This window comes from Monodelphis domestica, chromosome 6 (genome assembly GCF_027887165.1).
Source record: "Monodelphis domestica isolate mMonDom1 chromosome 6, mMonDom1.pri, whole genome shotgun sequence".
NCBI lineage: Eukaryota > Metazoa > Chordata > Mammalia > Didelphimorphia > Didelphidae > Monodelphis > Monodelphis domestica.
In genome coordinates this window covers 278,193,070-278,208,349 of record NC_077232.1, presented here as the reverse complement: position 1 = coordinate 278,208,349, position 15,280 = coordinate 278,193,070, and the positions used below count along the sequence as shown (strand labels likewise).

General features: G+C 35.5%; 1 protein-coding gene across 12 annotated transcripts in view; it reads left to right on the top strand.

Moving 5' to 3' along the window:
• SEC31A (SEC31 homolog A, COPII coat complex component) overlaps nucleotides 1–15,280 on the top strand; it is an 88,220-nt gene that overhangs the window by 19,064 nt on the left and 53,876 nt on the right. For 10 of the 12 annotated variants that reach the window (XM_001362499.4, XM_056803272.1, XM_003341377.3 and 7 more), the window contains exons 9-14: nucleotides 2,267–2,428; nucleotides 2,622–2,777; nucleotides 5,840–6,070; nucleotides 6,668–6,742; nucleotides 10,568–10,606; nucleotides 11,080–11,157. In XM_001362499.4, the coding sequence (XP_001362536.2) occupies nucleotides 2,267–2,428; nucleotides 2,622–2,777; nucleotides 5,840–6,070; nucleotides 6,668–6,742; nucleotides 10,568–10,606; nucleotides 11,080–11,157 (741 nt within the window). The remainder of the gene's footprint in view (nucleotides 1–2,266; nucleotides 2,429–2,621; nucleotides 2,778–5,839; nucleotides 6,071–6,667; nucleotides 6,743–10,567; nucleotides 10,607–11,079; nucleotides 11,158–15,280) is intronic. The other 2 variants (XM_056803274.1, XM_007495813.2) reach the window with 1 other exon arrangement.

The window sequence follows — 15,280 nt, the reverse complement described above, 5'->3', positions numbered from 1 at the left end:
CCAAATCCAATGCTTTATCTACTACTTCACCCAGCTGCCTTATTATTATTGCCATTACTAATGTGGGGTTTTAATAATATAAATAATATTTATTTATTTCCTTCTTGATAACCTCTCCCTGATATGTGATCTTTGCTGAGAATCCATATGACTTTTTGTTTTTACTAAATTAATATTTTTAAATAATAATGGCTTTATAGTAAATATATAATATAATATAGTAAAAAAAATGGAATTATAGTAGAAATAGCCCCATTGGAGTTTAACTCTGATGTTCATATCAAAACTGGTTATTTGTCTATTTGGTTTCTAATTTGGGAATTTGCAGGTGAAGCAGAAATCCATATATAATAAGAAAACACTTTAGACAAGTGTAAAGGATAAGTATGTTTGGAGGTGGGATAGATTTCTGAAATTACATTAAATTTTGCCTAATACAACTTTGAGATCATAGAAATCACACTCCTTTGCTTTCCTCTCAAGAAAATTCAGATATAAAAAGGAGAATTGACTATTATTTTTTTTTATGATTTTATGCCACTTTTAATCAAGGAGTAACCTTATGTTTGTTTTTGTATTGATATAAAATTATGTGAAGTGATGATATAAAATTATGCAATTTTAGCTGTGTGTGACCATGTGTATATACACATATAAATATATACACATATAAATGTGTATACACACATATAAATATGCAGAAATCTAAAGTAAAAATTTTGAATTCCATTTGTTACCTTTTAGCTAAATTATGAATACTTAAAATTATATTCCATTTCTGAATTTGTTAGATAAAATATACCTTAAATTTTTGCATAAAACACATTAAAATATCTCATAGCACATAGCATAGCACAGGATTGTGTCACTTTCTTTTTTTTTTTGAATTTATTTAGTCAATTTAGAACATTATTTCTTGATTACAAGAATCACATTATTCCCTCCCCCCCCCTTCAACATGCAATTTTATTGGGTATTACTTGTGTCCTTGATCAGAACCTATTTCCATGTTGTTGGTGTTTGCATTAGGATGTTCATTTAGAGTCTACACCCCCTGCCATATCCCTCTCAACCCATGTATTCAAGCAGTTGTTTTTCTTCTGTGTTCTACTCCCATAGTTTTTCCTCTAAATGTGGATAATGTTTTTTCTCATAGATTCCTCCAAGTTGTTCAGGATCACCGCATTGCCACTAATGGAGAAGTCCATTACATTTGATTGTACCACAGTGTATCAGTCTCTATGTACAATGTTCTCCTGGTTCTGCTCCTCTCACTCTGCATCAATTCCTGGAGGTTGTTCCAGTCTCCATGGAATTCCTCCACTTTATTATTCCTTTGAGCGCAATAGTATTCCATCACCAACATATACCACAATTTGCTCAGCCATTCCCCAATTGAAGGGCATCCCCTCGTTTTCCAATTTTTTGCCACCACAAAGAGCACAGCTATGAATATTTTTGTACATGTCTTTTTCCTTATCTCTTTTGGGGGTATTGACTATTATTTTTCAATAGTATAACATGCTAAAATGACTTCTGCTATTATTAAGACCTTTGATTTACTCCTGTGGAAATTAGGATATTGTGGTGTGGATGGTCATAAGTCATTATTTGTCATTGCCAAATTAGCCATTTTAAGTATAAAACATGCATTTTCATTTAAACTTTAGAAAACTGTGAACATTTGTGACATTAGGAAGCCTTTATGACCTGCTATTTCTTGCATTTCTTTTCTTGCTTTCTTCCCTTGGAGCCCAAATTGTAGTATCATTTTATGTCTTGAATGAGGGAAGGAAATGTAAAAATGTGTATATTTCTCTTACTCCACAGACAATTGGATGAGGCAATTATATAATTGGATTTTTGTTTTTGTTGTTCATTGCTTGAGGTTATTTTAAAAAGTAAACTAAGATCTAAATAAAATTGATGTCATGTTAGCAAATAAAGGTCCAGGTGAGTCCATAATCATGCTACTATAATATAGAATTTTTTTTTATTCTCATTAACTTCTATAAGGAAATGCTTAAATCATCAGTTTCTGAAATGTGCTTAAGCATACTGTTAATTTTTATGTCGAGTCTTCCTTTCTTGTCTCCTTCCTGGAATGCTTACATTTTTATTATTTCAACACTGAATATGCTCTGTGTTATCTAGGGACTTTGTTGAAGAGATTTTCTAAGTAAATGTGTTATTTTTACTCTGGCTGGTCCTGATACTAAAGTGATAATATTATTTCCTGATTTGGGGGGTGGGGGTTTTGGTCTAGGTGCTGTATGAACTCCCCACAAATACACAATGGTGCTTCGATATCCAGTGGTGTCCTCGAAACCCAGCTGTCCTCTCAGCTGCTTCCTTTGATGGACGCATTAGTGTTTATTCAATCATGGGTGGGAGCACCGATGGCCTGCGGCAGAAACAGGTAGATAAGGTAGGAAAAATCTGGAATTTCATTCTAGAATCTATTTTGCTTCCTGTAGAGGGCCTTGAAAGCAACTCTGATCAAATAAACACACCAAATAGTACTGATTATGAAGGAATCTCTATGTTTTTCTGTACCACATAAAAGGTATGATGCCTCATGAAAATGAATTTTTATGTTATTTTACTTTTTTTAAATGAAGCTTTCGTCATCTTTTGGAAACCTTGATCCTTTTGGCACAGGACAGCCCCTTCCACCACTGCAACTTCCACAGCAAACCCCACTGCAGGGGGTTGTTGTGTTGCCTTTAAAGAAGCCGCCCAAGTGGATCCGAAGGCCAGTGGGGGCTTCCTTTTCGGTATGTTAATTTTGTTTGCATGGGCCGTTTGAGGGGAAGATTGGTTGTTAAGGGATGTTTCTTAGTAAAGTGTCCTTTCAGGATGCAGAGTTCCTGTGGTTTTAGTATAATCCAGTTAAAAAGACTTCACTGTGACTGAGATTGTTAGGGTGTGTGGTGATGGCCAGTTCACCAGTAACCTCTTAATCTGTGGTTTTGATATCTGGCCAATATTCTAGCAGAAGAAACTCAATGTAAGGAAACCTATGTTAAATCTATGCTTTGTGATTTTGAATTGATCGTATATTTAGATACAATAAAATCCCATTATAAAGTTCTCCTCTCTTCCAGAGATATTATGCTATAGCTCATTCATGTCTCATGTATCCAAGGATTTTTAAGGGAGCTCTAGAAATGACATAGTTATAGGGCATCCTGGGTAGACTTCGGGGCCCCAAACATTATATATGATTCTGCTTCACTTCTCTGTGTGTAATGTGTCTGAATCTGAATTCTGTCACCCACACCAGCTTCCCTTCAGGATTTTCCTGGAACTTTGAGATTGTTGTGGTGCCCCTGTGTTTGTTAGCATGGTGCTTGGTGCACAGAGTTAATGCTTAAGAAAGGATTTGATTGGTAGTTCTTTTGTTTCCAGTTTCCATGGTTCTCAAAACCTTGATTTCACTTTTGACTTCTTTCATGTCCAGACCTCCTACCTACAAATTCATTATTTGTCAAGTTCTACTGATTCTTCCTTTGTCATGTCTGTAAGATTAAAAATTAATATCTAAATACTCCAAGTATTATTTTTTATAAGATTTAATGATAATAACTTGAAGCCCAGGAAAGAATAGCCTCAGTAAAAGAGAAAGCTTCTCAGCCGGAAGAGAGAGCAGAGTTACCAGAGAAGCCCCTTAAAAGGATGCTGGGTAAATGTAGTTCAGGTGTATCAAATTTCTGTTTGCACATGTCACAAGTATCCTTTTCCTTCTGCTTCCCCTCTAGCCTCTCTTGTTCAAACTCATTTCTGCCCCTTTCCTTGGTCCTTTTCACCATTTCTTCAGCCTGACTGTCTTGTTGAAAAGAAATTCATCAGTAAACATCCTAAAATACACATCATTCATTTCATCCCTTACATATTGTAGAGTTCCAAGATTGTGTGCCATAACACAGTGTTGGAGATGGAGGGAACCTCAGAGATTCTCTAGTTCAAATGGTGCCCCACAAAATACTTTTCCTTCAAGCCAAGTATTGTCTTTGCTCTTAGTCCTGCTCATTCTGGAGAGATGCCAGACAGGTTGGGTCAGATCCTTCTACACATTGAGCCTTCATATTTTTACTTCCTGACCCTCTCCTGCCATTCTAGCCTTTAGTGTCATTCCTCTTCACACACTCTGGGGCAGCTAATGAGGGGCACCACAGTGCACAAAACATCACAGGAGTCAGGAAGACCTGAGTTTAAAAACAATTTCAGACATTTGTTGGGAGACTGGGCAAGTCATTTGATGTCTGCCTGCCTCAGTTTCTTCATCTGGAAAATAGTGATAACAATAGTGTCACTTATCTCCTAGCATTGCTGGGATAAAATGAAATAGTATTTGTAATGTCCAAAGCATTTAGTGCCTGGTACATAATAGGCACTATATAAATGCTTGCTCTTCCTTTCATCTCATCTCTCTTTGTGCCTTTGCCATATGGGTCCACCATGCCTGGAAATTACCCCCCCCCCCCCGCCCCCCTTCCTCTCTTGGAACCCCTGTTATCTTTGAAAACTTAGCTCAAACTCCAACTTTTTTTTTTCCCTTGAGAAAATTTTATTTAATTAGTCAGTTTAAAACATTTCCCCTTGGTTACAAGAATCATATTCTTTCCCTTCCCTCCCATCATTTCCCATAGCCAACTCGCAGTTCCACTGGATTTTACATGTGACCTTGATCAAAACCTATTTCCAGAGTCTATATCCCTAATCACATTCCCATTGACCCATATAATTGAGCAGTTGTTTTTCTTCTGTGTTTCTACTCTCACAGTTTTTCCTCTGAATGTGGATAGCGTTCTTTCTCATAAATGACTCCGAAACTCCAACTTTTGCATGACATTTTTCCTGGTATTCACAGGTGTTTTGTTTCCCCCTGCCCTTTTCCGGTCATCTGTTTTATGTTTTCCATTTGATGGTCATGTTGCCCCTCAAAAAGAATGTAAGCTCCATGAGACCTTTTTGTATATATCTCTCGTATCTGTGACATTTGTTGCCACATTGTAGGTATTTCATAATTGAGGTTGATTGCTATCTGACCCCATTCTGTTCTTCCAACTTTATTTCCCACTTGCTCCCTCAATGGGTTTCTATTATGTCAGACTGATGGATTGAGTACTTACAGACTTGGCTTATGTCTTTCCTTCTACTGAAAATATCTTCACAGTAATATTTGCATCATCATAATAACTAACATTTATATGTCACTTATTCTTCTACTTCCGTGCTTTCCCCTGTTATTTGACTCCTATTTAGCAAATCCCCTTCCTTTTGTGAAGTTTTCCTGCACAGCTCATGTTTCCATGATCTCTTCCCTCCAAGCTCCTGTATTTTTAGTGCTTACAAAGAGCAGATATGGCTTTCTTCAAGGACAAGTCATGCTAGATTTATGTCCTTTTTTGAATAGAATTACTAAATTGGAAGTACAAGAGAATTCTGCAGATAGGATTTACTTGGATTTTGACAAAGCATTTTATAAACTATTCCATGCTGTTTTGGTGGGAAAGATGGGAACTTGGATGCAAATAGTTAAATATTAATATTATATAATTAATTTAATTAAGTGATTAAGGGTTACCCAGCTAGGAAGTGTCTGAGGACAGATTTGAGTCCAGGACCTTCCACTTTGGCTCTCTATCCACTGAATACCTAGCTGCCACTAGTAAACAGATTTTGATGTTTCATTTCCTTCTTGGATATTCAAATTCAGCTTTAGTCCATAAGAACTGTCTCAGCTGCATATTGGTATGCATTTACCCAACCAAAGTTCTTACAAACCATCTAGGGAAAATAGCTAAGAGTTCTTTTTTACTGTGCCCTTTTGTAGTTTGGAGGCAAGTTAGTTACGTTTGAAAACACGAAGCCACAGCCGGGCACTGAGCAGCAGCCACAGCACCACCAGGTGTACATCAGTCAAGTTGTCACTGAGAAGGAGTTCCTACTGCGTTCTGACCACCTCCAGCAGGTCGTGCAGTCCCAAGGTTTTGTCAGCTACTGCCAGAAAAAAATTGAGGCATCCCAGACGGACTTTGAGAAAAATGTGTGGTCTTTTTTGAAGGTAAATTCCCTGTGACCTTGAGCATACTCAGTGATTTCCTCATTCTTTCTCCTAATGATTATCGTTTCACAAAGATCTTAAAATTCCAAAAAAATACAAAAGAATTTTAGGTACTTCAATTAATAACTTTCAGACCTTTAAGGGTATATCTGCAGCATGTGCATGATGAGTTTTGCTTTGCATTTTCTTTTGAGATTTGATTTTGATTTATACAAATTCAGTGGGGAGGAGCATGGTGGTTTAAGATGTTATTTTAAAATTGTACATATTTTTTGGTATTTTGTCAAATGTCAAGAGAAAATGCTTTGTTCGGCTGGGGTTGTTTTATATAGCTATTGTGCCAAAAAAAAAAATTTGTTGCTATTATTTGAGATTTTGCTTTTGTTTAATTACCTTCACTTCAGGTTCTACCTTCTTCAAGCCTGATTAATGGTAAAAATGATTCCTTAATAGATGTATGTATTTGACAATGAGATTTTTTAAAATTATGTTTTTCTTTATTGTAATTGACTTTGGACAGTTAAAAAGATATTATGTTGCATCAGATCAGCTTTTATGAAAACAAAGATTTTTAGAGACTGGTTCTTTTTCTTAAAGGTAAACTTTGAAGAGGATTCCCGTGGAAAATACCTTGAACTTTTGGGATACAGGAAAGAAGACTTGGGGAAAAAGGTATATGTAATAAAAAAATTTTAAAAGATGTAATTATTATGCATATATAACATTTAAGTCAGAGCTTTGTGATTACTGATATCAGCTCAGGCATGATTCAGAAGTCTGTTTACTAAAGATGTTTGCCCCCCACCATCATGGAGCCACTCCAATGGAGAGTTCAAGCAAAGGAGGGATTTCCAAAAAGATCATAATCCTTTTGTTTTCAGATGATGTTAGTCTGATTGTTTTAGTCCTTAAATCACTGCAGAACTTCCTAACTGGGATCCTTAATCCTATAGTCTTTTCAGAAGAATTGTGACTTGACTCTTGGTACAGGAAAAACCAAATAAGTGAATGTTCAGTTCAATGAACTGTGTAAAGATAATTTAGGGTTGTGACTTAAAACCTGAATTAATTGGTCACCAGGGGAAAAATCCCAAATAAAATACCCAAGTCAGTCTGGAAATTTATGGTAATTTTAATTAATATAGAGGGAAAGATTTCAAGGAGAAAGAGGGAAGAGGGTATAGGATTTCTCCCACCTGGCCTGTGCCAGTGGGAGTTCAAGATCTCCACCACTAGGTCTCTAAAGAAGATTAGAGGCTTCTAGGAGGATAAAGTTGGAAAGTAAAGGAGGAAAAACTCAGTCAAAAACTCACCACTGAACCAGACAATAGCTGTAGCCACATCAAGATGCCAAAAGGCCCAGCACGCTGCCACCAGCCACCTCTCCGCTGCCAAAGGTACTGGAGAGAGGAAGTGACACCAAATATATAGACCTTTTACTCTTGTGTCTCCTCCTCTAAATTTTCACGTCTTACCAATCAAATCAGAGGCCTTTCTCCAGGACTGCCCATTCTTTAGTTCTCATCTTTGATTAGATTATATCTTTTGAGTTACTTAACACTTCTTTAAGTTCACCTTTTGTTAGTTACTTAACCTTTTTGTGATTACCCTTTATAGTTACTTAACACCTTTTTGTAGTAAGATCTAAAAATAGACTTAGCTTAAAGTTCTAGCTTCACAATAAAGTAAGAACTAAGTACCTTCATTGTTCAATTAGGAAATTACAACTTTATCTTCACCATAAAGTAAGATCTAAGTAGGGTGGAGTAATCTAAATTTCACAGCTGGTCCTTCAGTTTTCCTATCTTGAATAGACACTCCTGGCCTGTTAGTTAGCTTGAATAAAAATCCAAGGAGAAGATTGGGCAAACTTGCCTTTGGAAAATTGTGTAGTGCTTTTATTGACCATGGACTTCTCCTTCACACCTTTACTCTTGGTAGAAAAGAGGCATATGTCAGTCTTAAGCGAACTGACATGTTTCCAGAAAAGAATTGTATTAGAAGCATTGTTTGTAGGATTTCAGAGAGCTGTATGACTGGACAAGAGGTAGGCTGACTTGGAAGTTGACTGATGACTGGCTTATATACACAGTTGGTGTCCCAGTAAAGGGTTTTTTTTTGTTTTATTTTTAAACTCTTTAATTTCCATTTTAGAATCAGTACAGTATATTGGTTTCAAGACAGAGGAATGGTCAGGGCTAGGCAATGAGGGTTAAGTGACTTACACAGGGTCACACAGCTAGGAAGTGTCTGAGGCTAGGACTTCCTATCTCCAGGCCTGGTTCTCTGTCCCCTGAGTCACCTATTCACCCCTAGGATAGATTTGTTAAAACTCTGCTGTTGAGCAGCATGTCTCACCCTACTTGATCAAACCCATATTTATTTGATTGTATCCTAGTAAGACTGCAAATTCCATGTTGTTTTCATTGCTTCTCTGTTTTCACTCATTAACTTAGTAAATTAATAAATCCTGTACTGTATCCTTTCTAAATAATAATAATAGTGCTGTGTGCATTTTGCCTCCTTTTTTACATTCCTCATTGCTCCTGACAGTTCTTTACTACATTGAGTATCTAGAGTAATGGGCCCATAGAGGTTTTGTTAGGGAAAGGTGATTTTTAAGGTTAACATCATTATCATGACAGTTATTCCATAATAAGTGTTTGTAGGATGTATTCATGGAGATACCTAGCAGTGAAACTATAGAATGGGAGAAGTTTTTCTTCTGTTCCTTATAAAAGAGTTTACAGCATTTGGCAGGATGTCAGCAGCAGTGTATTCTTTTGAAAAAGAGCTTTCAAAATTTAAGAAACATAGAAGGATAAAAGAGAAAGTAATTATTGTCTTTAGAGAACTGAAACTTATATTTTAGAGCTTTTCCTCTGTTACCAGAGGAGGGTACCCTTTATCGCACACTTACCAGGGTTGGTATGCCTTAGGAAATAACTTGGTCACTATGCTAGAAAAACATTGATTTAATTGAATTAATGAAACTCTAAATCTGTGCTTTGCTTGTATGGCAAGTGAAGGGTTTATTTTCTTTTTAGATTTGTCCCATATCTCCCTTCTTTTCCTTCCCAGAGAAATCATCTCTTGTAACAAAAAAATTTTTTCAAAAAGAAAAAGAAAAGGGATAGGGGGGAAAATCGGCAAAATTGACTTGCTAAAAAAAAAATCTGACATTGTATATGGTGTACTCACACGTGAACCTCTTATCTCTCCAGAAGGACAGGGACATTATCTTTTACTATTTCTTCTTTGGAGCAAGCTTGAAGAATCAGTTTGCAAAGAATATGTACTTCAGAGACATCCCCATGATTATATTATTAACTCTCTTCTATGGGATGCTTTTTTTTTTTTTGCTTTATAGATAGCTTTGGGCAGGTAGATAGTGCAGTGGATAGAACACTGGCATGGAGTCAAGAAGACATGAGTTCAACTATGGCCTCAGACTCATACTAAATATGTGACCCTGGGCAAGTCACTGAATCCCTATTTGACTTACTTCTTTGTCTGTAAAACAAGGACACACTGGAAAAGGAAATGGGGAGCCATTTTGCCAAGAAAACCCCATGGACATTTAGAGTCGGTCACAGTGGAACCATTGAACAACAATAGATAGCTTTTGAATCTGTAAGGAAGGATCTCCATTTTCTCAGAAACATCATTCCTGAGTCTGTCTTCTTGACTTAGTAGGGAATGCTGGGTTTTACTTTAAATTTTATCTAATAGCTCTTCACTTTTGACTAGTGTAGCTAATTGGCATTAAATATTACATGTTACCACTAGATTTATTTTTTTTGTAAATAATAGTTACAAATTATGAATTTTAGATACAGTGAGATGTCACTTGTATATATTTTAGTTTTTAGAAGATGAATCAAAAAAACTAGGTCATTGGTGTATATATGGGCTTATTTTTCACTTATATTTTTTCTTCTAATTTTAGCAACATACTTGGGATTTGGGATTTGAGCTTAGGCAAATAGCTTGCCCTCTAAGTCGTTTCCCATTTTATAAGATAGGTAAGGTTTTTAATATTTTAATATGTATTAAGCAAGTATATCTAGTACTATAGCCATTTTCTTTGGGTTTTACAAGAAAAAAATAGACACTAAGTTAATATAAAAAGTATTACAAGTAGCCATTAATGGGGAAAAATCAAATCCTAACTTCACAGTGGCTGTTTTATTTAATGCCAATCTTTCTAACATGGACATGTAAAATGAATTATGTTATTTAATGTAAAGAATATAGAGAAAAATGCCTCTTTTAATGATTTAAGTAGCAGGAAGGCTTAGCATGTAGAATTACTTGTAAATTAAATTAGTACTATTAGAGAACCAGTTTTGGCCATTTGTTTTATTAACTATACTAAAGTTTTGTTTCTTGCTTAAGAATTTTGGATTATTTTGCCATTGTTTAATGTACTAAGAAGTGAAAATTTTCCATGTATGCTACAAAATCTCACTGAATAAATTGTTTCTTTTATTTCAGATTGCTGTAGCTCTGAAAAAAGGAGAAGGGCCTGAACTGGTAAGAAAATGGAAAACAACTTTTGCCTTTTCGTTTTTCATCTTTAATGGAAGTGCAATATGCATTTTTGTCTCTCCTCAGCCATCAGTTACAAATGAAATCTTTCTTTGAAAAGTTTAGTTCAAGGCTATAATTCTTATTTTATTTATCTTGTTCTTTGAAGTATACCAATTTTCTGATAGAAGAGGAATAACTGCAAATTAAGATTTAGTCTATATGTGTGCTGAAGGGTTTTGGAGCTGGGCTAGACTGGGGAAGGAGATGAGAAGCATTGTTACCTATATTTTTATTATTATATTATTATTACATTTTAATATCTAGTGTTTGATTGTTGCAAATTAAAATTATTTCTAAGTGCTGCTTATGTCAAGCCTATTCTGAATTTTTGTTAGGTATTTTGGCTTCCTTATATACTAATATTCTTTAATTTCTATGTTTTTGCACCTCTTGCTGTCATTATTTCCTCTATAAAGGTTCTTAAAGAGTCTAACCCACTGGCACCAAATGATGTTCAAGAGAGCCATGCTGCTGAAGAGAACTTTTTTGGAGAGGTACTTATTTTTTATTAATTTTTAATTGTTGGACATGTATTTCCTGAAAGTATCTCTTAACTGCCTAACTAAACATTTTTCTGACTCCTTTACCACATACAGTTGTAGAATTCGAGCTGTTTATGTGCTTGGGTTTCCGACTCTCGGACTGAGGGATTTTTTCCCTTTTTCTTATGAATCTTATGATTCTGTGACCTTGCTCTCAAGAGTATATGTAACCTGGCATCAGATACTTCCTACCTGTGTGACCCTGGGCAAGTCACTTAACCATCATTGCCTAGCCCTTAACTGCTCTTCTGCCTTGGAACTAATACACAGTATTGACTGTAAGATGGAAGGTAAGGGTTTAAAAAAAAAAGTATGTACCATCAGCATCATTTGAACTAATGTAATATCAAAAGGAGGGAAATGAGATTTTATTCTACAATACTCTGTTGGCATTAAATTCTGAAGTTCATGAGATCATAGCTTCAGAACTTAAAGCGATCTTAGAGGTTCTCTAATCCAACACTCCCTTATTTTATAGATGAAGAAATGGAGGCCTGAAGAAGGGGATTTAAAAACAAAAAACAAAAGACCCTTACCTTATTGGTCTTAGAACCAATACTAAGGCAGAAGAGTGGTAAGGCCCAATACTAGGCAATGGGAGTCAAATTACTTGTCCAGGGTCACATAGTTAGGAAGGGTCCAAGGCCAGATTTGAACCCAGGACCTCTGGGCCTGGCTCTCAATCCACTGAGCCACCTACCTGCCCCCAAATAAGGGGCTTTTGCAAGGTCACAGGAGCAAAGAAGGGGAAGAGAAGTGATGAACCCTATGAACCACACTGCCTCTTAAAAGATCAGGGTTCTTTTCTCCTCTTTTGCATTGTATGTAGGATCTGGCTACCAGTGGTGTAAGTCCTTGAATTGAAGTTCTATCAATGAGTCTCAGGGAAAGACAAGTTTACTAACTTGTTCGGGGTTAGTGACAGATATGTGTGTCTGTTATTATTATTGTCAGTGAAGAAAGGAGAAAACTCCTAACTTTTTAGTCTCTTTTTGACCCTTGGGTAGACAGTCCTTTCATTTACTTTTTTTTCTTTTTGGTATTTAATACACCAGAAACATTTTGATTTTTTATATTTCATCCTAGAAAATTGATCTCCAGATTTATGTTTTTCCCTTTTCCTTCAATTTTGTCATTGTACATTGAGTCATGGGAGTCTTGACAACAGAAATTTTTCCACATGAACTTTATTATAAGTTTAAAAGGTGATAGTGAATTTTGAAACCATTAAACCTTGGGGGAAAATTTGTGTTTGGAGCAGACTGACTTTTAGATTATTTTTTTTAAAGTCCTTTCAAGTATTTATAACCAAGCAACTAGTAATTTTAGTAAACACAGTTTCATTTGGGAAGACAATAATAAACAAGTAATAAACAGGTAGTTAACACAGTGTTGTAAATGGATGTTTTCCAAAGTACTTCAAAACATTTTGCATATTAAAATAGGTTAAACATTGTAACATAATCTTATCAGACTATTAATTTACCTAGAAAGTACTTTTCCTTTTCATAGATTATACAAAAATAATTTCCAGCCCAGTTCCTCTTTGAATTAAACACAAATTAGTTGAGCCATAATTATACTTTACCATTCTTATATTTAGGAAATGAACCTGAAGAAAAAAGTGTTAAGTGTGTATCAGGGTTTATGTGTTTCTGGGGGTTTCATAGTAGGTCACTCTGTGTGTGAAGAAAGGAATTGAAAATGTTGCCGTAACTTTTTATGCTCTTTTGTGTCATGTCCAGCTTGACAAATGGTCAGGGGTTCCTCGAAAGGTGGTAAGACAAATGACATAAACACAAACAGGTATCAGGAGGGCTACTGATGATATTAGCTATCAGGGTAAGGTTTATTGAAAATAGCTTCTACTTTATAGGGAGAGCAAAACAAGCTAGGGATTTTGCACAAGCTTCCACATACACAATAAAGGTACATAATTGATAAAGTGGTACAATGCATTCTGTATACCTTATTGAGTCTACAAAATGATTTCTATAGGATAATAAATGAAAGTGTTAACAGCCTAACTTGGAGTCCCAAGGAAATGCATACATCAGTGATTTTGTAGGGAACAATCTTGTGGGAGGGCTGGGAGGCCTCAGGTGAGGGGTGAGCTATGTGACAAACATCATCTGATCTATGGCCTAGAGATTTGCTTGATGTGGTCTCAAGCTATGCCTTTTGTACTATGGATAGACAGTCCTTTATCTTTTTGTTGTTTTAATTAAATAAAATTTATTTTTATAGGATTATTTTATTAATCATAGTCACATTTTTAATTATATTTTTAGAGAAATTATTTTTTTTTGCACTTCTGGTCTTTCAGTCCAAAATGAGACCTGATCAAGTAAATAAAAGCCTTCTTGGTACAAAGTAGCCTTAAATGACAGACTTAAATGAATATTGTCTGGTTTTTAAAAGTTTCTTCCTTTTGTTTATTTTTATTTGGGGGAATGGGAAATAAGAGTGCAGTTATCCTTTAATCATTAAAAATTAATTTTACAGTTATTATGAATTGAGGGAACTTTGAATGGAATGACTTCAAAATAACACTCACTATGGACTTTAATTCATAACTTAAAGCAAATATAGACTATGGATGGCATTTCATCCAGTGAGCAGCAGAGCTTTTAAGTTAGGAAGCAGAGGAGGGTTACTGAATGCCAGATACATGGAGAAAATGACATTTTGTTTATGCGTTTAGTTTTATTTTTCATTTTCCCTACTTTATTTTGTAGCTCATCACTTTGTCCACTTATAAAGATTGAATTTAATGAATTTTCCTTTTCTTACTAAAAAGAACATTTATAACTTTCATTGTTTCTTTTAGAAATCAATTTTATTGATCTTTTGTTTCTATATCACCTCTATTTCCCATGATTCTGCTTCTATAGCCCCTTTATAGCAAGCCATCCATTATAATAAAGAATTTATTTTAAAATTTTTATCTTTATTTAATTTCCATTTTTTAAAAACCCTTATTTTCTGTCTTAGAATCAATACTGTGTATTTGTTCTAAGGCAGAAAATCAGTAAGGGGTAGGCAAGAGGATTTAAGTGACTTGCCCAGGGTCTCACAGCCAGGAAGTATCTTGAGTCCAGATTTGAACCTAGGACCTCCCATCTCTAGGCCTGGCTCTCAATTCACTGAGCTACCCAGCTGCCCCCTTTTATTTTATTCCAATAACAAATTTAAACATAAGTTTTCCAAACTTCTATGATTCATGTTGTCTCCCTCCTCTCTTATCTCCCCATTTCTGGAATTGACAAGCAATTACACTGGGTTATACATGTATATAATAAAGAATATTAAGAGAGAAGTAAAGAAGTTGTACAAAACTAACCAGTCTATTATATGCACATACACATGCACACACACTCTAGTTTTTAGAAATTCAACAGAAATGACTTTCAGTATCATATGACTTTCTTATAGTTAATATTTCTTCTCCTAGTTTCATTTGTTTATGTTTGCTTGAAAGTCTTGAGGTGTACATGTAGCCCTGCTCTTGTGGGTGTTATCTTGTTCTTCCTCTTTGGAGTTGTTAATTTCTCCACCAGTGCCCTCCAGCTTATAGAGGAATTTGTGAAGAGCATTGATAACCAAGCCAGTGAAATTACACATCCTTGACCAATTGAGGAACTTGAGAAGCAAGCCTTGGTTTTTAGGGTTAATTTTATTTATTTATTTATTTATTTATTTTTGGTTACAATACTCACTTTATTTCCCTCCCTCCCCTCAACCCACCCTTCCTGCAGCGGACGTGCAATTTCATTGGGTATTACTTGTGTCCTTGATCAGAACCTATTTCCATGATGTTGTTTGCACTAGGATGTTCATTTAGAGTCTACATCCCCAACCATATCCCTTCGACCCATGTATTCAAGCAGTTGTTTTTCTTTAGTGTTTTTACTCTCACAGTGTTTCCTCTGAATGTGGATAGTGTTTTTTCTCATAGATTCCTCCAAGTTGTTCAGGATCACTGCATTGCCACTAATGGAGAAGTCCATTACATTTGATTGTACCACAGTGTATCAGTCTCTGTGTACAATGTTTTCCTGGTTTTGCTCCTCTC